The 26218-nt window shown below is 46.9% G+C and overlaps 7 protein-coding genes across 7 annotated transcripts; 4 read left to right on the top strand and 3 right to left on the bottom strand.

The window, feature by feature from the left end:
• Positions 1 to 1007: 1007 nt before the first annotated feature.
• On the top strand, positions 1008 to 2751 carry BHQ10_008946 (uncharacterized protein; the record flags this gene model as incomplete). The annotated part of the gene is made up of 4 exons (XM_040881807.1): positions 1008 to 1398; positions 1484 to 1971; positions 2040 to 2334; positions 2399 to 2751. 4 exons carry the CDS (start codon positions 1008 to 1010, stop codon positions 2749 to 2751), a joined length of 1527 nt encoding a protein of 508 aa, XP_040737448.1.
• A 1914-nt stretch (positions 2752 to 4665) lies between these two features.
• On the top strand, positions 4666 to 6400 carry BHQ10_008945 (uncharacterized protein; the record flags this gene model as incomplete). Its single annotated transcript, XM_040881806.1, has 2 exons — positions 4666 to 5661; positions 5714 to 6400. 2 exons carry the CDS (start codon positions 4666 to 4668, stop codon positions 6398 to 6400), a joined length of 1683 nt encoding a protein of 560 aa, XP_040737447.1.
• Positions 6401 to 6704: 304 nt separating this feature from the next.
• BHQ10_008944 (uncharacterized protein) lies at positions 6705 to 7725 on the bottom strand (the record flags this gene model as incomplete). Its single annotated transcript, XM_040881805.1, has 2 exons — positions 6705 to 7588; positions 7647 to 7725. 2 exons carry the CDS (start codon positions 7723 to 7725, stop codon positions 6705 to 6707), a joined length of 963 nt encoding a protein of 320 aa, XP_040737446.1.
• Positions 7726 to 9241: 1516 nt separating this feature from the next.
• On the top strand, positions 9242 to 17388 carry BHQ10_008943 (uncharacterized protein; the record flags this gene model as incomplete). Its single annotated transcript, XM_040881804.1, has 10 exons — positions 9242 to 9580; positions 9649 to 9699; positions 9753 to 9954; positions 10007 to 11089; positions 11172 to 11466; positions 11529 to 12255; positions 12317 to 14313; positions 14883 to 15128; positions 15190 to 16980; positions 17040 to 17388. 10 exons carry the CDS (start codon positions 9242 to 9244, stop codon positions 17386 to 17388), a joined length of 7080 nt encoding a protein of 2359 aa, XP_040737445.1.
• Positions 17389 to 17697: 309 nt separating this feature from the next.
• BHQ10_008942 (uncharacterized protein) lies at positions 17698 to 19678 on the bottom strand (the record flags this gene model as incomplete). The annotated part of the gene is made up of 2 exons (XM_040881803.1): positions 17698 to 19102; positions 19197 to 19678. 2 exons carry the CDS (start codon positions 19676 to 19678, stop codon positions 17698 to 17700), a joined length of 1887 nt encoding a protein of 628 aa, XP_040737444.1.
• An 889-nt stretch (positions 19679 to 20567) lies between these two features.
• On the top strand, positions 20568 to 21368 carry BHQ10_008941 (uncharacterized protein; the record flags this gene model as incomplete). Its single annotated transcript, XM_040881802.1, has 1 exon — positions 20568 to 21368. The coding sequence occupies one exon, from the start codon at positions 20568 to 20570 to the stop codon at positions 21366 to 21368; it is 801 nt and encodes a 266-aa protein (XP_040737443.1).
• A 2755-nt stretch (positions 21369 to 24123) lies between these two features.
• On the bottom strand, positions 24124 to 25899 carry BHQ10_008940 (uncharacterized protein; the record flags this gene model as incomplete). Its single annotated transcript, XM_040881801.1, has 1 exon — positions 24124 to 25899. The coding sequence occupies one exon, from the start codon at positions 25897 to 25899 to the stop codon at positions 24124 to 24126; it is 1776 nt and encodes a 591-aa protein (XP_040737442.1).
• Between the last annotated feature and the right edge of the window lie 319 nt (positions 25900 to 26218).

The raw sequence follows: 26218 nt of genomic DNA, 5'->3' as shown, positions 1-26218 counted from the left end.
GCCCTATGTCTAGTTTGCTTGCTTGCTTAAAGCACGTATTGATATGATTTGGGCGCTCCTTGCCCTTACAGGAGACTTAGCATATGTGACTACGTAAATCTTGTTTGGAGGCGCGTGTACTACTTTCTTGAGACCTGCTGCTGTCAAATAGGTAGCCGCTGATCCGAAGGCAGTTGGAAGCGGCATCCGTGGTTGTGGAGAGAAAGGCTCGGAATCAACTCCGATGTCTCCAAAACATTGCCTAAGAACATTGAAAGATGGGTTCAACAATATTCTACACATCTCGACACTTTGTAGTATCAGTAAAATGGAATAAGTCTTACTTTCGGAATGTGGTACACTACATCATCGTGGGTTGATTTCGGAATAGATCTCAGTCGCAAGGTCGCTTTAGTTTCCATCTGGGCCAAACAGGCAGTTTTAAAAGTCCCCGAGCCGAAATTCTCGGAAATGGTCCGAGTACGTAATGAAATCCCCCGCTCGCCCACGCTTCCAGTTGCTTTTATTATCGTATTGGCAATGGTCCGGACTATAGATATGGAGATCCCAAAACATTTTGGGCTGTGTTGGGCAAGTGGTACCGGTTGCGGGCAGACCAGTTTTGCTCCTCGCAAATCTTTGTTCTGCGCGTTTTCTCCAATTTCATACGTTTCTATCAGTAAGGACTCCATACAAACTCCGCAGTTTCATGTCCGAATCAAGTTTGGTGGGAGTTGAGCAACCGGCAATGTAGTCAGCGGCTGGCTATGTGTTACCTCAATCTGGTGATATTTGAAGTTTAAATTTAACGCTACAATTGGGGCCTCATATCTCTTCCGGGTTTACCTCGTGTACAGCTTGACGTCTGAACCTGGAGATATTCCGGAGATTTTGGAAATCCGGAGGTATATATACCCACATTCCTCTCCTCCACACGGTGTTTTTACTACCATACCAGGGTATCGATATACCTGCATGAGTTGGGCAAAGAACAAACAACAACCTATCTATTTGATCTTTAGCCCACGATGACACGTCTAGTTGGACGACCCCTGAACTGGGCCATCACGGCCACTGCCGGATCTGGTTTCCTACTTTTTGGATACGACCAAGGTGTCATGTCTGGACTTCTTACGGGAGATGCCTTTACGAGAGTATTTCCATCCATAGACACAACAAACGGCGGGAGTTCAACGGTTCAGGGAACTGTTGTGGCTATTTACGAAATTGGTTGCTTCTTTGGTGCTCTCATCTGCATGCTTGTCGGTGAGCGCCTTGGTCGAAAGAAGTGTATTGCGATTGGATGTGTTATCCTGAGTATCGGTGCTACTCTGCAGGCTTCTGCGTATAGCCTTGCGCAGTTGATTGTTGGGAGAGTTGTGGCCGGTTTGGGAAATGGCATGAATACCAGTACTATCCGTAAGTGAACCCCAATTCTATTCCTGTGTACACTTTGAGGCGCCTGATACGGGAGGATTGGCTAATTACTAACATTCTCTGATAGCTGTGTGGCATTCCGAATTGATGAGTGCAAATAACCGTGGAAAGGGTCTCTGCATTGAACTTGCCATCAACATCTTTGGAGTCGCTCTGGCTTACTGGACTGACTATGGCATGAGCTTTGTCAACAATGAATCTCAATTCCGCTTTCCATTGGCTTTCCAAATCTTCTTTGCTATCTTGACATTCGTTGGCATTCTTGTGCTACCCGAATCACCCAGATGGCTAGTCGCTCATGATCGCCATGACGATGCTAAACAGATCATTTGGGCGGTGCAGCCAAACGCAAAAGACATAGATATCAACGGCCCGAAAGTCTCTCATGACCTCCACGAAATTCAGCGGGCCATTGTAGAAGAACGCGAAGCCGCGTCTTTGGGAAGTTATAAAGCATTGTTCACAAATGGGCCACAAAGGTTTTTCTACCGGACAATGCTTGGTATTGGTGGCCAATTCATGCAGCAGATTTCTGGAATTAACCTCATCACCTATGTATGTGTTCCTCTCCCCGTCTATCACCGCCTTGCAAGATCCTCGATCTGATATATTACCCAATCTAGTACGCTCCCGTTATCTTCCAAACGTCGGTTGGCATGTCTCATAACCTTTCACTTCTGTTGGCTGGTTTCAATGGAATCGCCTACTGGATCTCCTCATTGGTCCCTATCTGGGCCATTGATAGACTTGGTCGTAGGAAGCTGATGCTTTTTGCTGCCGGTGGCCAATGTGCTTGTATGGCCATTCTTGCAGGAACTGTATCGAATGGTGGGAAAGCCGCTGGTATTGTTGCCGTCATCATGCTTTTCCTGTTCAACTTCTTCTTTGCTGTTGGTCTTTTGGCTATTCCCTGGCTACGTGAGTATCATGATTTGACTAAGACTCGTTTTTGGAAACTGACTTACCTTTCTTCCATCTACAGTGCCTGCCGAGTACGCTCCTCTTGCAATTCGTACGCGCGCCGCCTCCCTAGCCACAGCCTCTAACTGGATCTTTACCTTCTTGGTCGTCGAAATTACGCCTGTCAGCATCAACAACATCGGCTACAAGACTTATGTCTATTTTTGCATATTCAACTTCTTCTTCCTTCCTCTCATCTACTTCTTCTACCCGGAGACCAGAAACTTGTCCCTGGAGGATATTGATACGCTGTTCACTGGGGAAAAGATTCTTCTTCATGCAAGACCTGGAGTAGGCATGACAAACGAGTCTAAATATGGAGATGAGGCTGTCTATGATAAGGCTGAAAATACTGTGCAGCTTGAGAAGGTCTAGTTTTGCTCGCATTACGTTGAGTTTGAAATGTCACGGAATAAATAAGATCCATGGATGGCTATTGTGTATATTAACAGCAAAGTAGCTTAGCCTTGTATACCTGGGTACCTAGGTAACACTTCGAAGCACTGCAATCCATTTTCATTACCAATCCAAATCATATTTAGGTATCTTCAAGTCGCCATTCGGGTTTCAATTGCAAGTCTACAAGCTTCAAGGAGACACAAGTTGTATAATATGTGCGTCTCTCTCCATCACAATAACGAAGGCAAATTAGCCAGCCATCCGATACAGTCAAGTAGTCAAGCCACCTCCCAATCACCTGTCTCGCAATTTGTGACTCGGATTATCACCGAGTCAGATCTATTATCTTTATCCAAGTCATCATGTTTGCAAATACTTTTCAACTCAATCGCCTGCTAGCTCAATGGATCACTTTCCTCCAATGCAAAAGCCAAGCTACCCCAATATCAGGGTTTGTTAATCAATTTATACATTATTATGTCCTGTTCAATGGAAATATTTTCAAGTTTATACGTAGAATATAAAATAGTAAAAGATCCGATGTATTTACAATGTATCTTCTTAAATTGCACAGTGCGCTGCTTCAATGTCATTGAACACCAGCCAAACTGTATTCTTGGGTAGTTATATAGACATTAACAGAACCCGTTACACAGAAGTTAATGCAGGGACTTCGGAGGCAGCTTGTCGTCTATTAATGCTTTTATCACATGGAAGGTACATTTAGCCGACAAGGGTATGCCCGCACTTAGTTGACATCCCGGATGAAACGAGCCACGAACTAGGACAAGGCCTGACATTGGCGGCTGTCGCAGATATGTACAGACTAAGCAGCACCATTATTACAGAGTATCACATGGTAAATATCTCGCGATTCAAGATGGATCGACAAAGTCGCGACAAATCGGCCATTGCGGCGCCACCCCTGGTTGAAGATCGGCGTTTCTGCTTAATGAAATTACAGTAGTTTAAACCCGAGGTTTCGGTCTGGGTGCTAGGTCTTGTTTGGCATTGGTTCTCATGAATCGGCCGTATTTTTCTGAATCCATTGTTATATCGAAAATAGTTTGAACTTCAATGTACCTTCAGTTGTCCCCTTACACAGTAAAGTATCGTCTGATGTCGAGGCCAAAAGTTGATCGGATCTGGCGGATCGGACCGCGGCCACGTGGGAGCACCCAAAGTACTTAAAAGAGTAAAGACTCCGGTCCTCCGCGATCATGGATCTGGTGCAGATAAAAGCACACGCGGCACTTATAATTGTTAGACATCGCTAATTTCTGGCTTGCTTGCATGCTCTCCTGTCAACTTGAGGCATTGCGATATAACTGACCGATTCCTATATGTGCTTGGGTTCGAGCACAGGAAAATCCCGGCTGATGGGTCACATGGCACATCAAAATTTCGAGCGATTTAGCCTTTCACACATATAGTAGTTGATAGGTGGCGGAGACAACGGGACTCGGTCCTGACGTAGTAAATGTTCTGTGACTGTCTCTGGAGTCATGTACACATGCTCAAAAGAAACACTTCAACAACGCGGTTTCTCGTCCATGTCTCGATTAGATGGATAGCTGACCGCATGGCGTCCGGTTCCTGGCGGCCAGCCCCCAAATTTCAAGGAGTTTGATTAGCAGTGGGCTCGGTGGCTGTTTTCAATGCTTTGGCTTCAGCCTTGATCACTCTGATGCCACCGACTCATCAGTGGGGCTCGTCTCTTCCTTGCATTTTCTGTAACTGACTGACGCGCAAAACTCCCGATTGGGGCAGTCCTCCTCGGTCAGGGGACGGAGGGCCCACTGTCGAATTTGGTTATGTAGATTTTATCTTTTCTTCTTTTTATTTTCGATACTGAATTGGACGAAAGGAGGAGAAGAGGTTCATCCAGAGATGGCGACAAGAGGAGCGACCACAGCCTCCCTGTCATCGACGGATGAATCTCGCTATCGGAAGGAGGTCCTCCGACTCGACGACGATGCCGAAACAGCAGAAGACACAATAGAAGCACAACTCGTCGCCGAAGCCTCCGAACTCGGGTTGAAAATACCCGATATTCAAATCGCAGCTTCCTTAGCAGCGACCATCAACGCGGGAATTTTGGATTTTACTATACCCGCTGCACCATCGTCATCATCTTCCTCCACGGCTGGATTGAGACAGCATAATCGTCCATCGTTTACGCATCCCCGCTCATTTGCAGATCTTGTAAGATCGAGTGTTGCATCGGTTGATCACCTCGCTAGTTCGTTATCGGAAACGACTGTATCCGATCGCGATCATTCGGGGAGTATACCATCTATCGACTCGTTTTCGACTCGGCCGACGTCGATTAGTTCTTGCGATGTTAGAATTATTCCGCCGCAAGCTGCCGCGCCACCGCATGAGCGCTCGTCGTGGGTACAATCGCCGCAACACATATATTCGCCGAACTCGACAAGCGCAAGCGCCAGTGCATTGAGGCTCGCTGAGCGGAAACGATCGAGTTTTATCAGCGCGATTGGTCGGCCGTTTCGGAAACGACGCMCCCCGTCCGCCGTTAATTTACCACCAAACGCGCATATAAGTTTGAAGAAGAACGAGAGTGGAGGGGCAAATACAGTCATTGTGGAAACAACGCCTGCGAGAACGACTGAAAGTGAGCGTTCCGAAGATGCGCAAGCGCAAGGTACTTTGCAAGTTGAGGTGCCCGTGTTTGACGAGGCTGCTATAAACCGGACTATGGAAGATGCGCAATTAAAGGAGTTATTTGAGCGACATCAAGCCGAGAGGTCTCGATTTTTACAATTGCAGAATGAGTTATTGGATTCGTTAAAATCAGCCCATTTAGCTCTTGTCGCAGAGAAACGAGAAAATAACAGCAAGGCCGAAAAGGCGAAGAAGGATTGGGTGAGCTTACCAGAAGTCCTAATCCGTGCAACGCAGCTAATTCTATTGTTAGAACACTGATTTCCTTGCACAAATGGAAGAACGACAACTCTCAGTGGAAATTGACCAAATCAAAGAATTTGAGAAAACAAAACGAAACTCACAGACCCGAATCAAATACATGGAAGGATACGTCAGCACCTCCAGTCCTCCGCCATCACCTCAACTCTCGGGCTCTGAATTCGAGCTCGCCTCCAATAGCGCTCAACAGCAACAACAGCTTAGGACAGTCACCCGCCGCCAGAAAGAGCAACTAGCTCAAGAATACCTGGACCGGAATTCCATGGATCGGCTACACGAAGCACGCATCAAGGTCCTCCGGGAAAGACAAGAGCAGCAATTACAGGAAACAACATCTCGCCTCGACAGAGAACTGGAGAATATTATCCGCAGAAACGCAGAAGCCATCGTCGAGCTGGAGCGTGACCATCAACGCGCGGAACAGGAAATTTTACAGATCTTCGACGCCAAGAAGAACAGGCTTAGACGAAGATGGAATATCGAAGAGGCGATACTACGGAAAAAGCTGGAGGATCAGAGCGGATTACCGTATGGACCGTTACCTATCGTTTCTTTCAGTACACCGGACGAGGATGGTGATGATCGTAACGGTGTTCATCGAGGGAACGGCCGTGAGTTTATGGATTTTGAGATACCCATTTTGAAGAATCCGTTTGCATATACCACGAAAGAATCATGATATAGAGAATTATACCAGTTGTCAGGATACAGCAGTTTCGGGTTTTTCGTTCCCAAGGAGCGCTTTGCATCCCATCGATCATACCATTTTACATATTATAATATACCCTGGGCGGCAGATATCATTTCTCGTTGTTGCTTTCATCATATCATCACATACATTTTGATACCCATTTATAATTTAAGCTTAGTTTAGCTCGCTGAATTTACTATATGATATCATGGCTGCGTGATTTGCATGAATAGAATTTGACTTCAAGCATTATCTCTAACTCGTGCTCGAGTGTATTATAACACTACTGTAATCAAGTGACGGACAATCGATCAACCAGCGACTCAACTCGCCTATCACCTCCCATCAAAATCAACTCCGTCCGTTTGTCTCTTCCTTTCTCGCCAATGACGACCGCGCGCTCCACAAGCCCCGAATTTGAGACTTTAAATCGACCAACTCTACCATCCGTCCACTCCAATTTCACGTATCGCGATTCAATAGACGTGGCAGCCAGTGACACAAGTTGCGCCGGGTTTGTCCGCTGGTTCCTCACTGCGTCCTTCTCGGTCACGTCTGCAACGCCCAATCGTTCTTGAAGCCATGCAATGGAATCGCGTCGCGCATACCATGCTGCTAACTCTTTGCGCAAATGTCGCACGAATGCGTTCAGGTCTTGTTTCCTCATCTTTGCCTTGATCTTTGCCGTCTCTATTTCATCGTCAACCGCGCCTTGCCTCCTGGACGGTCTGGCCTGGGGCAGATATCGATGCGCTAGCTTCTCCATAGGTATAAACGGTGGGATTGTGTGTCGGTATATAGAAAATGACAACGAAGACCGTTGCCCTGGTGCTGACGTAGACTTTTCCGTCTCCTTTTGGAAGAGAACATAGTAAGGTTTCGCGAATGTGCCATTGCGCTCGCAGACGTCAATCCTTAGGCCTAATAGGTTCGGCGATTCATTATACGGATTCGGATCTTTCCAGGGGAACAGTGTTGTCGAAAAGGCCAAGCGATGGTAATTCGTATCGCGGTGTTTGTGAGCATCGTTCATCAAGGTTGTGACTTCTTTCTGCGCGACTTTTGATGCCGCGCCACTTCCAAGTCTGTTGTTGTTATCTTCGATTTGGCGACGAATATAGTCTGATGAGAGTAAGCTAGCGGACAGCAGGCGACGTTTACTCTGGAAGTTTTTGACTATAAAGTTGACGACTGGTTAGCTCATCACTTTCCATTCGGTATGGTGATGACTTACTGGTTTCGCGAATTTTCGCAATTTCCGAGTCCATTGCCTCGAGCGAGTTGTTTATATTCGCGATTGTCTCGTTATCCATCGTGATGTATGTTGTCATTGGTGTTTTTGTATGGTCGTGGTGGTTGCTTGTTTGTTTACGTTCCCAGGTTGAGGCGCGGAGCATTTCCGATTCATGTGCTCCGCGGTCACGTGATGCTTCTGCATATAGAATTTCAGTTCTCCTTTTTGACATCTCCACAAGCTGTTGCAAAAAACCACCTCACAAGAAGAGAGACCTCCAGCTGGCTTTATTGTAGATTTTCTTATGACACTAAGTACAAGCTGTCTAGTCTCGTTTACCTCGACTTCAGCTTGCTGAAAAAAATTGTGTACGGCCGGCCGTAGGCCGATCTTTGGATGATTGGTTACATGTACAACAGGCGCAAAGATCTTAAGTCTTTAAAAGAAGGGACATTTGGCCCCAGTGATTTTTAGTCCAGTTTGACCCGAGCCTCATTCCATTTATGCGGCATCGAGGTCTGGTGTTGCTGTCGGGCCCCATCCGTCTTTCACCATTGCGTTGGCAGCACATCCAATCGTGAGATCGGAGTCTGTTCTGTATGCATGCTCGGTGGGAGCATGCATGAATCGAATCCAATTGACTCAAGAGAACCTCATGTTGGAAGTATCATCCACACTGCTTTTGAAGATGCCTAGCTAACAGATGGGAGGGTGCAGCCTCGCGGCTGAGGGCCTCATCCTAATAGGAAGCAGGCTTGGGTCAACGTAGACAGAACCATTACTCTGGTTAGTTTTGAATTGTCCAAACTGTTAATCGTTACAGACTTTAAGCGCAATGCGTGCGTGTTGTCATGACATGTTTTCTCGGGCATAAGTTAACAACCTCAACAGACGCGGTCCGTGGTGGACTCAATGACCACTAGAAAGTTGGCGGTTCCGGATTCGAATATACGATTATAATTGCAGAATTGGAAATAGACATATTGGTTAATAACTTCGAATTATTAAGCATTGTCCAGTTGATAGACTGTCCTTGCTGCTTTGCTGAAATCGGATTTTGACTTGAGCCGACGATTTCTTGAAGTTCTAATAATTGCCTGATCGTTAACAACATCAGTGGTCAGTTTGACCATTAGCGTCAAGGGGATCGACGAGTGCACGTAGTCTTACTGTTTATTGCTTGGTTATGTGATGACAATGTAATTAGAGCCGAACGGGCCTTCTGTAAGTCAGTGAGACCCAACACCAACCCACAGCGGGAAAGGAGTACGTACAATGGCGCTGGTGTTTGGTCACTCTTCAGCTTTGACTGATTCTCTCGACCAATCTCGATGAGCTCTCATACACCTTAAATGCAGCCAAGACTCCCGCTCAGCCGCATGCTAGTTTACTACGAGTAGAGCTTAAGGCCAGCTTTTATACCAGTCGCGATCGCGTGTATTTAAGTAAAGCGCGTTGTCTAATATGAAGCCTTCCGGCGTTCTTCCAAAGCTTAAATCTGCTATGCTCGCTCCCTTCTGACCTGCTGGGCCCCTTTCAACGCCTCAGATAAGCAGTATAGTATATCTAAAGAATCACGAGCAATTTCTAGAAACATGAGTGACAAACGGAATGTCGCAAAACAGACAGCACCAATTCCTCTCCCAAATGCTGAAACATCTCCGGAGCAGAAAGACTCTAAAAGTCTCGATGATTTGTGGAAGGAAGCTGTGAACAACATACAGAAAGAATATCGCGTCAACATCTCGGCCATTGCAGAAAGCGAATCTGATGGGCTCCAGCAACCGGATCAACGTCTCCAAAAGGCGTCGGAACTATTCGAAAAATCGCGGCATCCTGAGGACCGAAAAACCAAGGTGATTAATGCTGTATCTGGATGTTTGGACTGGACATATTCTGGTGTATCTTTCTTCAAAGATCATGTGTCTGGAACTGTAAGCGATGATCTCTCGTCTCATTTATGCTATCATTGTATGGTTTCTTACTTATTGTTCCTTCACAGTATGCAGTACCCGCTCAAATTGTGGCGGGCTCGGKTATGTATATGATACAGGTAAGTCTTTGCCTCTGTTAGCCTGGCAAACTTATGCTAAGAGGGCTTGGTAGGCCGCAAAAAACGTGACTGAAGACTTTGACCTAATCGAGGCGACCTTCGTCGAGCTGCACAATGCGCTACTTGATATTGGTGATCTCAAAAAGCGAGAGTTTCGTGAATCAAATTTCCTCAATAGGTTGCTAGATATATTCATCGCTATGCTTGATTTCTGTCTCTTCAGCGGCAAGATCTTTACTGAGTACCGAAGAAAAAGTATGTATCCGTTTTATTTGATCTTACAAGCATACATCTAAAGATCAGACAGGGCTTTATCTTAATGCTCTGTTACATGGCAGGAACAAGAAAATCATGGCTCGATGCGAAAAAGKGAAAATGACGATAATGGTGTTTCGCGCCACAATACCATTTCAGATCCTTGACGTCGTAAAGGCTATGGATAGCAAAATCGAAGATCTTCCAGCAAATTTGCTCGATTTACTGCAACATGAGAAAATCAAGCCTTCTGATTTGCAAGCCCTTTGGGGCAGAACCACTTCCTTGGAGAAAATTACAAAGACTTTGAAGGATAACAAGGATCTGGACCCTGATATCATAGTTCCAATCCAGATTCACATGGAATTCCTGAAAGCGCACCTTGTCCCTGGCACATTTTCGTGGATAGAAAATGAGCCAGCGTACAAATCTTGGATGAGCGGACACAAAACCCCAGTCATCTATGTCTCTGGTGCCACCGGTACCGGAAAGACGTTCTTTTCCTATCGGTGTTTCTTGTCAATTCAGGAACAGGCCAAGAAGAATAGATTAGAGGGCGGCAAGAATAATCCACGACAAACCACTCTTGTGACTTACTTTCCTTTTGAGCCTGGAAGGCAAGACTCTCAGTCTTTCCGAAATGTGTTGGCCTATATTCTGGTTCAAATTGCAGATAACGATAGCAAGCTAGGTGACGCAATTGCAAAAGACCTAGTGGCGTCCAAGATTGCAAAGGAGGAAGATAGCAAGAAGAAGCTAAACTTCATGTGGGAAAAGCTTTTGGTCAAGAAATTTGAGAAGACCCCAGATACGTCCCGTGTGATCTATATCATCCTTGATGGTGTGGAATTGATGGATGGCCCTGACCGCCAAGCGATGTTAGGTCTTTTCCAGACCTTAAACTCCGACAAAGACGGAATTCGTATTCTTATGACCGGACCTCCAGATGAAGATATTTATGGTCCCATAGCCCAGTATACAGATTGTCCGAAAATCGATCTGTTCGAGAAGACACGGTCCAGCGGTGATTTTGCAAAACTCATTGACTCGCATTTCAACCAGTCAGAGATGTTGAAAAGCTTTAAAGATTCCACAAAAGAGATTATCAAGAGCAAGCTTCTGGACAGCCCTGAAAGTAAGTTGAAATGTGAAGTCTAACCTCTTACTTGGCCTTTTTGAGAGACAAAAAGCATCAACTCAAGCTGACACTGCGTTAGGAGTCATGTCATCGGTAGATCTTACACTGACAATGCTGGAACAATGTGACGGCGATGCATCCGCTCTAATTAAAATTGATCATGTGAAAGGCCAACACGGTTTGTATACTGCCATGATCGATACGGTTTGCTCAAAACGCAGCCCACGAGACCGCGAAATTGTCGAGAAGATATTCGCTCTATGTACATTTGCTAAGGAGCCTTTCAAAGTGCTTGAGCTTGAGCAACTTCTCGAACAAGAAACATCAATCAGTAATTTTGATGTTGCTGCTGAGATCGAGGGAAGGTTATCAAGGTATGGTGAAATCCTACGGTCCCAAAATTGTATGTCTATGTCACTGACAATGCATGGGACAGCCTGCTTTTTACGGACAATTATCATTCGACCAGTTCATTAGAGACAGATAATTTACCTAAGCCTGAAACAGAGAATGATGCAATTGAAGCGCAGAAAAAGCTCGAAAAGCAGAAGCAGAAGCAAGTCCGCTTTCGCCAACCAGCATTCAAAGATTATTTGGAGCAATCAGACAACAACATGATTCGAGATCCGACCAAGGCGAAAGTGGATATCTTTCTGAGGCTTGTTGGTGCACTGTGCGACCAATTACCTCAGGGAGCACCAAATCGCGACAGTCTCCAAGAATATGCTGCGGAATGGCTCCTGGACCACCTCGAAGATATCGATGTTAAGAAAACAACCCCTCAACAAGGTGCTCAAGTCGTTGAAGCTTTGATGCGGATATTATACGATGACAACGATGTATCTCGCGTCTTTGAAGATATTCAGAGTCGAAAAAACGAGTTGATAGACGTCGACTTTAGCATTTATCGCATATCCAATATATCTTACGAAGAGCGAGGTTTTCGACACCTGAATCTACTACTAGCGTGGGCTAGAAAGATGAGCTTCCATAACGAAGAGAAGATGTCGTTCAGGGCACTACAAGGAATTGAAAGTCTACTCAAAGATCCACGATGTGTGCTGGAGCAGTTAGCTCGTGGTCACCTTGTGAGATGGACAGAGAAAATGACTTATCGCGAGGCTAGAATCTCCTACAATTTCATTTGTCGGGCTCTGTGGTTGGTATGTGAACCCCAAGGCCCAGTTTTGGATAAATGCACAAGGAAGTTACTGACCGGAAAAGACTGAAAAGTTACATCCCGACTTCGTCGGTCCAAGCGATTACTTCCCATCAGTGACTGTTGAAATAGCTAAAGCACTTATTGAATACGGGAAAAATCAAGTCTACTTGAATCCCGTGGAAATCGCTCGATGTCGAATCGCGACAGCTTTGGTTCTTCACTTTGAGGACACTGATGAAACTAGGCAATTTTGTGTCGAGTTGTATCAAACTAATCTCTCAGAGACAACAACTCTGGGTCCTGAGAAATTCTATTCGTACTTGGGAATGGCAGAGTACTATCGAGCACAAATCAACACTCCTTTCGACCTGGGCGAAGAAAAGGACTGGAGGAATGTTGTGGACTTTGCTAACAAGGCCCTTATTGAACGAAACGAAGAGAAGGGAGCTCTTGGATCAGAGCTTCGCAACGAGCGGTGTATCAAAGCCTTCCTTCTCAAATCTGAAGCGTTGACGCACCTAGGGTCCGATACTGAGGCAATCCAAACCTGTGAAGAGGCCTTGGGCGAGGATTTAGAGTATACTGAAGAACTATTGGAATTTTTAAAGACCATTGTCAATATTCATACCAAGAAAGGCGAGTGGACGAAAGTGATTCAAGCAGTGCGACGTCAACGACCAAGAATCAGATCCGAGTGGCTGTGGAACCGAACCGATAATTGGACGGATAAGACGGACTCTTTGAGAAGGGCGGCAGTCGAGACTCGGCGCGTCGACTTCGCAATTCAAATTTTTGAAGAGGCTGTTGAATATTGGCGCACGCGGGACGTTGGTCACTCGGTAGCCCTACAGTATGAATTGGCGTTGGTTTACAGACGAGATGCACGTGCCACGAAGATGGCCGAGATTGAGATTGATAAACTGATAACCCGTCTCGTGGAAAACCGTGTGAGCTTGTGGCTGGKAGATTTTGTTTTTCCTGAAATGATTGACATTCATTACGAGAATTTCACGGTAACAGAATCCAAGGACGTCAAGCAGCAGATAATCGGACAAGTGGAAAAGCTCGTCGACCGTTACGAAAACATGCAGATAGTTGAGCCTATGACCATAGGAAAAGCCCTCCTTGTACTTGCGAAAATGTGGTCTTATTTTGACGGCAAATTGAAAGCCAAGCAATACGCTGAGGGTGTGTTCTCCATAGTCATTGCAGACTTGGAGGACACAATTGGATCAAATGATGCAGAGGCCTTTCGACTTTTGGCCAAAGTGCTCATGTTTGTCGACTTGGAGATTGATGCCAAGATTGCGTTGTCTCTCCAGTTTTCTTACGTCAACATGAATTACGATGATAACTACAGTAGGCGAACAGATCTTGTTGTTACGGAACAAACTTTAGAGCAGACCAAGGAAGAACCACCGACTCAGACTGTGCAGGGGCCTCCAATAGCTCAGGATCAACGGGGGCTTGGAGGGTCAGAGACGGAATCTCAACAAGTGAAAGAAACTGTCAACGGATCCGTTGGTCTCTTGCCTTCAATTGGTCCTACGAAGTCTGACGACAGAAACAACTCCATATCAACCCAGGTAGTCGAAATGAATGATTCATCTACAACCGCCCATGAGACAAAAAGAACTGGTAGCGCACATGATGCATTGAACAAAGACGCACCCGATGAACAGGCGGCAGAAACTTTACCCTCACCTGCTCCAAGTGAAGATGAGCACACCGTGCCAGCAACTCTAAAGGTCGAACCCATCCAAATGGATCCGACAACCGCTACAGAGGTGAATGGTCAAGGAGGGGCAACAGTGACCACAGAACCACAGCCAGAGCCTAAAGACGCCCCTACAGACCTATCCATGTATCAAGACATCATGGACACCGAACTCCCAACCCGCTGCTCAGGGCCGTGCATGAATCCTCCCGTCATAGTCAGAAGCTTCGGTCCCAAGAGCGAAAAGATGTACTACTGCCTCGACTGCAACGAATTACAATATTGCAAGCCGTGTTATGAAACACAAATCAAGTTCTACGACAATTACGAGGAGGGGTTTTGGTACAAGTCCTGCTGGGCTCGACACAGCTTCTTGTCTATGCCCATTGATCAGTGGATGGGAGTAAAAGATGGTGTTATTAGAATTGGGAAGAAAGAGAAGCTTTGGAAGGATTGGTTGTTATCGGTGAAATCGCGGTGGAAGAGGAGGATGAATGAGGAGGAGGTTTCTAATCATTCCAGTACTGCACTTGTGTGATCCAATCCATACGCATGTATATAGCGTTTATGCTCTAAAATTGTGAGATGTTCTTGATAGCCCACACCGCAACTGAGCTGTGCTTCTTTTTCGCACCTTTAGTTCATTCCAGGCAAACTAGTGTTCAGTTTGGGCCAGGGCTAAGGAGCCAAATCTCTACCTGCAAGAGATACTCTTCAGGCACAATTTTCTGTTCTCGAATACAGATACCTCTCAGCAAGTGAGCGTATACGCAGTTTGCTTTAAGTGGACTTTCCATTCAGCTTTGTTACCATAATATTAAACCCTTCAGCAGCCAGGAGAACAAAATTCCCACCGTATGAGCCAACATTTCAAGTTGACATGAAAAATGCCTATCCTTCACTGCTGTTAGGGCTATGCGCTTGGTTGCACGTGACCTTACAGGGGTCGGTCTTGGCGCGCTTTTAAGATTGAGACGGGAAACAGACAAGGCCCGGGCCTGCTTGCGTGATTGTCCGAACCGTCGTACATCTGGGCCAGTTCAGATCTCAAACCTCAACTTGAGTTCTCCTGCAGACTCTGATCTGGACGACGGTCCACGCTGTCTGCCCGTTTTTACACGTGACAAACAGAGCTTTCTGGCCATTGATCAGATAAAGTGGGCGCCGCGGAAGCTCTAGCAGACTGGCCCAATCACAGTCAAAGGAATAACCTCACAGGCACCACCGCGATATCCTTCTTCCTGCTTCCCTTTTCCCTGGAGAGGCCAGCTTGCCTCACTCAGGACCAACTCCTCGCCACATGGATGCATTCCACAACTTCCCCTCCCGACCCTACACGCTCGCTGATAATAATCAACCCTCTTCTTCAACATCGAAAGAACACGCAGTGTCGCACTCTTTCAATAACACTACGGAATCTTCGTCACATTTCCACAAAAGACATTCCACCGAATACGAACTAAAAGACCTTCCAACAAGACACACTATACTCGACGTACGCGACGAAGAGTCCACCCTCTCCGATCTCTCTACGAGCGACGCTGACGAACGCGAAAACGCCGGACTGTTGGAAGGAAGCTCAGAAACATCTCGCAGAAAACAGATGAAGCGCAGGACTCGTGAGAAGTCATCTAAACGGGGGCCTGCTTCGAGCCTGACGATAGAAACGGGCCAGAACGGCCACGCGGACGGCGATATGAACTCACGTCTGGAAATGCGGAGGAAAGATCCTTCTGTCGATTCTCCATCCTCTGCGCAACATGCCAACAGGGTCATGGCTCGGGAAAGCTTCACATTAGATGATGCACCTCCGGCGGTGCCTGGTACTCCAAGACTGCAGAATACAAGTTTCTTTGCGCTACCGGAGCAGGACCGGAGAAATTTTCTGCTGCTGGTGCTGTTATACTTTTTGCAGGGCATTCCGATGGGTCTAGCCATGGGATCAGTTCCATTCCTTCTTAAACCACATATTTCCTACGGGCAAATCGGTGTCTTCTCTTTAGCGTCATATCCTTATTCCCTCAAACTATTCTGGAGTCCCATTGTGGATGCAGTCTGGAGCAGAAGGCTTGGTCGACGCAAGAGCTGGATCACTCCAGTGCAGTTGCTTTCCGGTCTCGCCATGCTCTATCTAGCTGGCCGCGTTGAGGCGATGTTGAACTCGGCAGGTGAAAGCGACGGCAATGTATGGACTTTCACCAAATGGTGGTTCTTCCTCGTTTTCCTATGCGCAACACAAGATATCGCAGTCGACGGCTGGGCGCTTACACTCATTTCGCCCCAAAACATTTCATACGCCTCTACGGCTCAAACCGTTGGTCTTACTGCGGGCCACTTCCTTTCTTATACTGTATTCCTTGCCCTCAATTCTCCCGAATTTGCCAATCGATGGTTCCGGTCCGCCTCCAACATTGATCCGAAACATGGTCTCCTCTCACTTAGTGGCTATATGGCATTTGCCGGATGGGCATACATTATTGTAACCTTTTTACTGTTCTTCTTGAAAAAAGAAGAACGTACCAAGGACAAAGACGGCATCATGGAGGTGTATCGCAGCATGTGGAGTGTCCTAAAACTCAAAAACATCCAAATGATCATCGTTCTTCATTTGATCGCCAAGATCGGCTTTCAAGCGAATGAGGCTGTGACCAGTCTCAAGCTCATCGACAAGGGCTTTGGACAAGACAACATGGCACTCGTTGTTTTGATCGACTTCCCATTTGAGATTGCTCTGGGCTACTATGCCGGTCAATGGTCGACCGAATACACGCCGATGCGATTATGGTGCTGGGCCTTTGTTGGTCGACTTGCCGCGGCGATATTCGCTCAACTTACGGTCATGATATATCCTGCTGCCTCGGCCGTTCCATTCTGGTATATTCTAGTCGTCATTGCCGAACACGTCTTGTCGACTTTTATGAATACCGTCATGTTTGTTGCGGTATCCGCGTTCCACGCACGTATCTCCGATCCGGCCATTGGCGGGACTTATATGACCTTGCTAGCAACGTACGTTTTCTCTATAATCTCATCACCCTCCAAAAGAAAATTACTAACTAGTCTCAAAGTGTGTCCAACCTGGGAGGAACATTTCCGAAATTCTTCATCCTCAAAATGGTCGACATGTTTACCTCAGCCACCTGCGTCCCACCAACCACAATCCCCGACCCATCAACCCTGAAAGGCGACCTCATCACATCCGCATTCTCCTGCGCCCTCGAAGCAGACAAGAGCCGCTGTCAAGCCGGCGGCGGGCAATGCGTAGTTGAGCAGGATGGTTATTACATAACGAACTTGCTTTGTGTGGTTATCGGCGCTGTCACATTTTACGTGTATATACGGCCTACAGCCCTTAAATTGCAGGCTTTGCCGCTAAGGGCTTGGAGGGTTGCGACTGGTTCTGGGAGTGATAGGTAGTTTTGTCCCATGAGCAATAATGGGAAATGTTTGTATAAAACGCTTATTCGCGCCGATGGACGCCATTAGTCAGGTAGACCGCGTACTTATAGCAATACACAACAATTCAAGAGTATGCATAGCAAATATTCCTAATAAAATTCCGTAACAAGAAAACGAGTATCGCAAAGTCCGCATTAAGCCAAGGGTATCTCGTACACGTATATCATACAACCCCACCTTTCAGTCCAGAAAATACAAGCGCTTGCAAAGTAGGAAAGCAAAAAACAAACACGGGATCCAAGTGGAAACAGGTAGGTTGTTAACTCATCACTTGACAATAACCAAATGCCCCCCATCCAAATCCCGCTCCAACTTCACTTGCAACTCTTCCGCCAGCTTCTCCTCGCTTTGAGATACGACCCCACGGGCAGGTCTCTCATCAAGGCCATGGAAGAAATATGCCAATGTACTATTTGTCCAGGGAACGGACAGACCTCTTTGTCTAGTTTGGATCATGACGATTATCAGAAAAACGAGGCTGCCCGCGAGTTCAAAGAATGGGAGGATGAGCCACTCCCATGTCACGACGGCGTGGCTGGTAGCTGTAAACGCTTTTCCGACCACGGGAGAAGGCTGGTAGTCTATTGAGCGGAGGCTGAGGGATATGCTGTTGGCTAGATTGTCCATCATATTTGGGAATCCTGTGGCGGAGGKATTCATTGCGCTGTACAATTGTCGCATCAGGCTCGAGGAAGAGTACTGATATTGATCGAGTTCCCAATTTTCAGATGAGTCTGTGGCCACGGAAATGGTCGCGTTGCCTACCAGAAGACTACTTAAATACTCACGTAACCCTTCGATTGCGAAAGCTGTCGCGACAAAGGTCATCGACGAGTCAGGCGGATGAAGTTCTAGATTTGCATATGTGTAGGTTCGATCGTTTTCCGGTGCAGTTTCGTTGGTCCACGTAGAAAGCTCGGTCTCTTGTATTGTCCCGTTCATGACTTTGCCTTGCATATTGCGAACGCAAAATTGTAGAAGGCACTCATAAGCAACAGGCGGAGCAAAGAGCGAGCCACTCATGGGTTTGGTGAAGTTCAGATCGGGCTGAATTGGTACCGTGCCGGGTGACGGACCAACCACAAATACACTCATTAAAGTCGATCCATTATTAGGAAAGGCTATAGGTTCCCAAGTGAAGTATGATGTGCCAATCGCGGCGCTCCAGCTTGTTGTTACATTCATCAACGCGCTGTTTATCAAGTAAGATACTTGGTCACTTTGCTCCCCTGGTTGGGCTCCTGTCAAACCAAACCCGTTTTTAAGAGTGTAGTAGTCGGTGTTGTAGGTAAGAGGGACGTCGTAAGGTGCCATGTATACTTCGGTCATATTCAGACTGGAAGACAAGTCTTGGCATGTACTGCGAAGACCCAGTGTCTGATACAAATCCCATGTACAATTATTACTCCCACAACTTGCCGCTGCAGTGAAATCGGTGCCTGGAGAGTTATAAAAGGCAAGATAGGGGGCATTCAGCACTTCGGCATCAACTCCCGGTTCTATTTGACCATTCCCTATTGGTGCATTGCCAGTCCCGTTCATGAACTGTGCTATCGGCATAGAAGCGTTTTTGGTGTACGGATAAATTATATCATACTTCAAAGACTGTTGAGTAAAGGTGCTGATGCCTAGGGCAACGATTGTGAGAAGAGCTCCAAAGGATGCGACGAACCTAAATGAAGTCAGTATGAAGATGACTCCCAGGCGGTACATGGTTTTAAATTCCTGTTCAAGCTAACGACAAGAGCTTTAGGGATATTACGTACCCTGACTTTCGACCCGCAATAAGAAGTGTACTTCCGAATGACCCACGACTGGCTTTATCGAGAGTCTCGAAGTTGTTCATTGGCCGTTCCTCAAGTGCTTGTAGCCATTTGATCTGCCCAAGTGCAGAGCTGACTGGTGCTATCAAGAGGGCCTGTCCAAAGGTGGCTAATAAGCCGAGAATTGCACTGGGTTGGATGCCAAACTGCAAATCTGGAAGCGGACGGCCATTGAGTACTCTCAGTACGACAATAATCGCAATGAAGAAGCAGAGACTACCGATCCAGCAAAGGATTTCGAGCTTCCATGGAATCGCGCTCCATCCTGATGGCGGTTTGTAGGGTGTGGTCTCGTGACCAACGGTTGGATTGGCAGCCACACGGTGTGATTCTGAGTTTAGATCTTCACTTTTGGGAAGAAGCGATTGACGATGATCCAGAGATGACCCTCTGAGGTCTTGGAGCTCGTGCGAAGTGGACTGCATCTCGCAAAACCCAATGTTTTGGGACCTCGAAACTTAAAACCATGGGGTTTTGAAAGTTAAAAAGCAGCAGATCTGATAAGGGGGAGTTAATGGGTTTCGAATCTCCTTGCCACATTTGGCCCCAAAGCCTTAAAGCCGTTTGATATCAGGGCCTGACCGTGAAGAAGCTTAGCCCCCGTTCAGCCCGTACTTATGCATAATCGTCTCGTGCATAGTCGTCTCTAGAACGCCTATGAGAACCCCTGTTCCCAGCCGCATTATACTCTAAAAGCTCGGCGTCGAAGGTAAATCTCATAATTGGCCACTTGGAGTAGGGATGCGAGAAATCAGCGTGGAGATCAGACCAATAATGCTCCGGCTAAGGCCCTTTAAGCCCAGAGGCTCCGGCGCATCTGTTAGTGGAGTTCCTCGGCGATGCAGAATTGAACAAAACTTGATTTTAAATGCGAGCTATCCAGGACCTAGCACGGAGCGCCAACTGTCGAGCAATCAATTGGTTGTTGATGAGCTTGCCTGCCGTGTCGAGCCCGAACGGACAGGGTTCTCGGGCACTCAGACTTCCCGCATGGTTGGCAGCTGAAGCAAAGATCAACGGAGATAACAATTGTAATTCCGACTCATGCATGATCAGACTTACTGCATGCGGTAATTGTTCAGCGTCGACAAGATGATAGACAAGTTGAATTGAAAGTTAAGGATTGAGAAGTGGGGAAAAAGCTGACATGGAGATGGAGTTCTGATAGCTGGAAGAAAAGACGCGATGGAAATTGCTGCCTCAGGCACCAGTAGGGTTAGGGTCACCCCACCTCAAATAATTTATCATCAACCCACCTGCCAAAATTAAACAACCTACCTACAGCTTCATTCGGTCTCGGAACGAACTACAGCAATGCCTGTATCACCGTCGAGCTCTACACATTCCATCCCCATTAATGCAGATGCAAGATCGGCTGCATCGTCACCGACGACAACCATGACATCAACGCTGAGTGAGGCAGACGAGAACAACTACCAGTACAATAACAACAACTCGCTAGACGATATTTTCGGCTCGTCGCCGGATGATCATGATCKCGGACATGTCCTCGAAAGGCATCATAATTACAATATTCCGCCATCCACGCAGGCATCGGCAGAACCTTCCGATCTCCCCTCCCTTCGCCGTCAACACGTTACGGCCGGGTACAGGGATGGAATCGCTATGTCTAAATCAGAGCATGTTCAACGAGGGTTTGACGCAGGATACCCCATCGGTGCACAATTTGGGTTGCGAGTGGGTACGATACTGGGTATTCTCGAAGGACTCGTGGGTGGATTGAAATCGACGTCGTCGAAGGCAGGACCTGTGAAGAAGCGTTCTGTCGGTAATAAGCAGGCCGAGGAAGATCATAACGAGGGTGAAACAAAAGTAAGGATAAATAATATTGAGAAGATGAAGGAATTGTATGAACATGCTCTGAAAGATCTGGATGTTGAGGCAATGTTCAGTGGATTGAAAGCAGAAGACACCGACGGAGCAGACAAGGAGACTGCAGAGGAGTTCAGTGAAGAATCGAAACCGGAGAATAGGTTACGCGAGAAAGCCGAACCTGTTGTTGCCGAATGGGAGAAGTTAATGAATGTGACGAAATGGGAGGAAAGTATGGAAGAAGTTGAGAGCATGGAGGATATGATTGTCGAAGAGAGGTGATACAATACTGTCTGCTCTTTTCAGCAATCATTTCTACCTCTCTGAAGGGGACTGTCTGGAATGGCGTGAAGGTTCTTGCAGAAGACAACACATCACACTGAGATTCAGGCATGGCACACCTCGGAGTTACCAATAAAGATGAAGAAGGCGCCGAGACACAAGATCGCACACATGGGCTATCAGAATGTGGCCATCAAAAGGTTTAATGAAACCAAATACCTAGTGCTGCATCACAACCTAAAAAAAAAAACAGGTGGAATGAACCTTCAGCGGCAGAAGAACTGAAGAAATCCCAGCAACTTCACCTTGCACAACATACCGAACCAGAGACTTGGATCATGTACATGTACCCTACAGTGCATTTGCTACTACCAACCCCAACAGTAAAGCAAACCAGAACCCAGAATTCCCATTCACATGAAGTCATCCTCAACTCAAAAGTCAGGCCCGAAGTCAAAGACGAAGAAAAAATTTTTCATGCATCTTCTCATCACATTCCACACAATCAGACTCGTGCAATTAGAACGTACTTTAGGCACGGTCGTACGCACCCGAGTATATTAGTACATACACAGCATGTGCATACTGCATATATGCAAGCAGGGACTTGCCTACATAACACATACCTATATACTACACACAATCCGTGCAACCAGTAAATTGGGTACCTGCGTGATCTGATTGAACGATACTTCATATCACATGTATGCACCACGATTTATTACGTGCGTTAAAAAAATTTCCTCCTTCGAGTGTTTCCTCTGTCTTTCCGGTTCTTTCCTCTAGTATGATGATTGTATGACTGTCCCAAGGGAGCGGATACCCTTTTCGATCTATGGTCCAGTCTCTCCGTGTAGTGACGGAGCTTCGACATGAGGATAGTCGGTCCCAGCCATCCATCTTACTGAATCTCGATTTTCAAGCGAAGGGATCCATAAGGTTGTTCAAGGGGTTTTCTCGGATTCGGGCGTTTGTGTTCCCTTGAACTAACTATGCATACTGGGATGTTCGATGCGATGCCTTAAAAACCCATCGGCCATTTCGTTTACAAGGATCAATTGGTTGACCATTTCCATGTCTATCGCCTACTAGGCTTTCTCGTTGGTTCGCTTCATACGTAACAATTCAGTCTGACCAGGTCTAACCACGGTAGGTATACCTTGATAGTAAGTGTATGAAAAACTCCGAAACCCAATTCAAATCATCCCTTATAATACGTAAGTCGGATACTTTTCTTTCATATGGTACAATGAGTCGAGAACACGTACTCATCTCGCTCAAGCTTGTACAGGTATTACCCGTTCGGGTGACTCTCCACCTGCCCACCGCTTCCTATGTACCTAGGTGATTCCAGGGATATGTGTCTAGGTGCCTAGCTAGGCAGTAGACGTTATCTCCCAGTCCGTGCAATGTAGGAAAACAAGGGTCCATCAATATACATGTATCCTTGCCCTGGAACCTTGGAAGATGAGTTCTAAATTCGACCTTACGCTTCCTTGCTTTTCACCTGGGCAGGGTCTGATAATTGAACTAGGGCACGGTCCTTCAACGAAGACCATAGCTTTTTTTTTATCATTGTCTCTGCGGTGTAGATATTGATCTAGCAATGTCTTTCATGTGCCTTTCAAATCATTATACATGTATCTACGTATGTAGCAGCTAAAAGAGTAGTCCTCCCTACCCTATCGTGTACCAACCCCACAGCAAATGTATTTCACCATATCACCTTGACTGAGATCTGGGGGCTGGAGACTGAGCCCTCCTAAAACAGGTTCGGGATTGCACCTAGAGGCCACGTTGAGATGCTAGACTCTTCCTCAATGAGGCGGGGGTTCTTCCGCTCGTTTGATTGTAACATGATGCGGTTTGCCTAATCAACCATATGGACTGTGCGACGATGCCACGGACGGTGGAAGGGTTTCCTACTCGAGACACGGTGTGCGAGTCGGTTTTGCATGGATACCTATGCCAGTATATCTAGAGCCAAAGTATCGGCCAGGGAGCAACCTTAGAATACCATTATTGACAGGCTTATGTTTCACTTCCACTGCTTCTGATCTCAATGTCTTAGGTCACATGCCAATAGGAACGACTTACTGCAGTCGAATTGAAAACAACCCAGTGAAACACTGAAAACTTATCTTGAAACTTTTTTCAATAACATTGATATTGATCGTAATAAGTCAAGAAGTTCAGAAGCTTCTTGTTGTAGACTAAGTAACCTAACCTAAACTAAACTATAAAACTCACCAATGCTCCGAATATCTGCTCCAAGCCGAGGTACATACATGCATGGGATCCGTTTTTCGTATGACCCAGTTTCCCTCCTCCTCCCAATCGTAATCAAAGTCTTCGTGAATGAAACTTTTCTCCTTCGATAACAGCCAACCACAACGCCAGACAGAAAAGCAAAAATACTGAGGTAAGACGCCAATCGTGATTTTGTGGGCTTGCGCCTTCCGTACCTTGACCGGGTACGGATATATGTTGCGATGAAACATGTATAAGCAACAAGGAGAAACACACATTGAGAAAAAGAAAGACAGCCTAGGAGGCGGATTGTTCGTATGCATCTGAGAACAGCAAATCAAGAAGTATTAGTAAGGAAAAGTCATAGTCATGACCATAGGATCATAAGAGATATCCGTGAGCATAAAGAGCGTAAGACGTTCACAAGCGTATGACAGGAGCATGACACATTGATCATCAATTAGACGGAATAAGCGCAAAAAACATAAACTAGGAAAGAATTTGATCAACGACCGCGGCAGTCCAAAGATCGGAGTGATCCCCATATCCTCTTGAAGACAGTGGGCTGCTCTATGGCGGTGTGGGACGATACAGTTTCCGATGATGGCAAGGTATGGCTGTTACAGTAATAGTGATGCATTGCCTCAGCTTTGGGAAATGGTAGGTACTCATCCGTGGCGTTAGACCGCTGGCGTCGACGGGATTGTGCCTGAATGGCAGCGGCTGTCGAGGAATCAATATCTCCGGATAACTTCTCACTGCTGTGTCGCGATGATTGTGGGCGTGCCAGCGACGTGGTGGATGGAGCCACCAAGCGTAGTGTCTGCTTCAGGGGCGGAGGTGGTGGCAGCAAATCGTCGGTGATGGAGGTGACACTAGCGGCCGCGCGGTGGTCAAGGTGGGCTAGATTGTGCGGGTGGGTTGCGGGATCGGGCTGGCCCGCATCTGGCGGGGATGGCGCCCATAGTGCCCCATGACGGGTGGCATGGGTCGTAGTTGTGGTACGGGTGGTCGTCACCGTACCACCGATGCTATTAGTCGTAGTCGTAATAGTGGTTCCGTTCGTATTATTATTGATGTCCGCGTGCAACTTTGCATCCGATTTGGCAATGCGACGCAGCTGCACTCGACTTCGGACCTTCCGAAGCGTGTCGATGGGTCCGCGCCGGGATTGTGATTTGCCACTAATTGACCCTGTTTCCGAGTCCGATTCCCAAACCGACTGTTCTCCGTAAGCTACTGATGTCGAAGTCGAGGGTCGCCCCTTGGTCGATGCATTGGTGCTCTGTCGTGCAATGAGTGGAGAGAAGGACGTGGGGTGTGGCACCGGACTGGGGCAGTCATGGGCAGGAATAAAAAGAGCGTGGTTGAATGGAGACATGTGAGGTTCCTTGGTGACAGGGTTCACCAGACTCGGCGGTGAGATAAGCGATGGATCGATCTGGCTTCTCGATCCACTATTTTGTCCCCTTTTAGCCGGAGGGACAGGTCCGGCATTTTTCAAAATAGGTGGCAAGCTAGGTAGCGGCTTGGAGCGTAGGGAAGATGCTGCAGCTGCTGCAGGCTCTTTTGGAACCATGGTGAGTGTTTCAGAAGACGTGTTATGATATTCTGCGAGAGCGGCAGTCGCGGATCGCTCGATGGGAGTATTCGGCCGCGTGCACGCTCTTGACTGGTTGTCAGGAGTTGCAGCGGGCAGATAAAATCGCGCTGTATTGTGGGATCTGTCCCGCAGAGCGCGACGACTTTGCAAGAATTGCTGGTGTGTCGTCTTTTTCGCAGCTGGGTAATCGGAGTCAGAATAGGTCGAAGAGAATGAACTGCTTGGCGTGAGGTCAGGAGTGACCCCCGTAGCATCAGTTTGGATGGAGCTGCAGGAACTTTGGTTGTGGTGATGTGTTCGTTGCCAATCAGGTGTCGTTGGACAAGCGGGCTTTGTGCTTTGTGATTCCTGGTATTGAACGGCGTGGGACTGAATAGAATAATCCTGGGTCAACGATGGTGGTTGTGTCTCCTCGGTCATGTAAGACATGAAATATTCATTCTCGAGATCATCCAGATCAACTTCTGAGTCGTCGTCAAGAGAAGCATCCCACTGCTTCGGCGCTTCTAATGCTCTCTCCAGGTAGAAAGGATCAAGGTTTGGATCCTCAACCAGAGGGACCGTCTTTGGCGGCACAAATCTCTCTACACTAAGTCGCAGTTGCTTCAGAGCATCACCTGTATATTGGTTCCCAGAGACGTCCAGATGGTAGGGAACCTCAGCACAGTCGCCAGCCATGGGCTAGGTGTTTCAGATAATTGATGCCTTGGAAAGAATAGCAAATGTATACATGAAACGTTGGCGACAGCAGTGAGAATCGACCAAAAGTATGTAAGCAGCGGCTGTAGACTGAGAACGATGATACTAAATTCGCCAGAAGTATTCAAGGGCAATGACGATCTGTTTATACACTCCACAAGGAGAAAAGACCCAAACAAAGATCCAGCCATTTCCAAAGTGGCTAACATTAGACATCTGCATGCCGATGCGAAGGCTTGTAAACATAGAGTAAACCGTGCAGCCGCACGGACATCAGTGGCCTATCAAGCCTTGCATA

The sequence above is a fragment of the Talaromyces amestolkiae genome (genome assembly GCF_001896365.1).
Source record: "Talaromyces amestolkiae strain CIB chromosome Unknown scaffold21.1, whole genome shotgun sequence".
NCBI classification, from domain to species: Eukaryota; Fungi; Ascomycota; class Eurotiomycetes; order Eurotiales; family Trichocomaceae; genus Talaromyces; species Talaromyces amestolkiae.
Note: the sequence above shows the minus strand (reverse complement) of the source record. Positions and strands in the feature narration are given on the sequence as shown.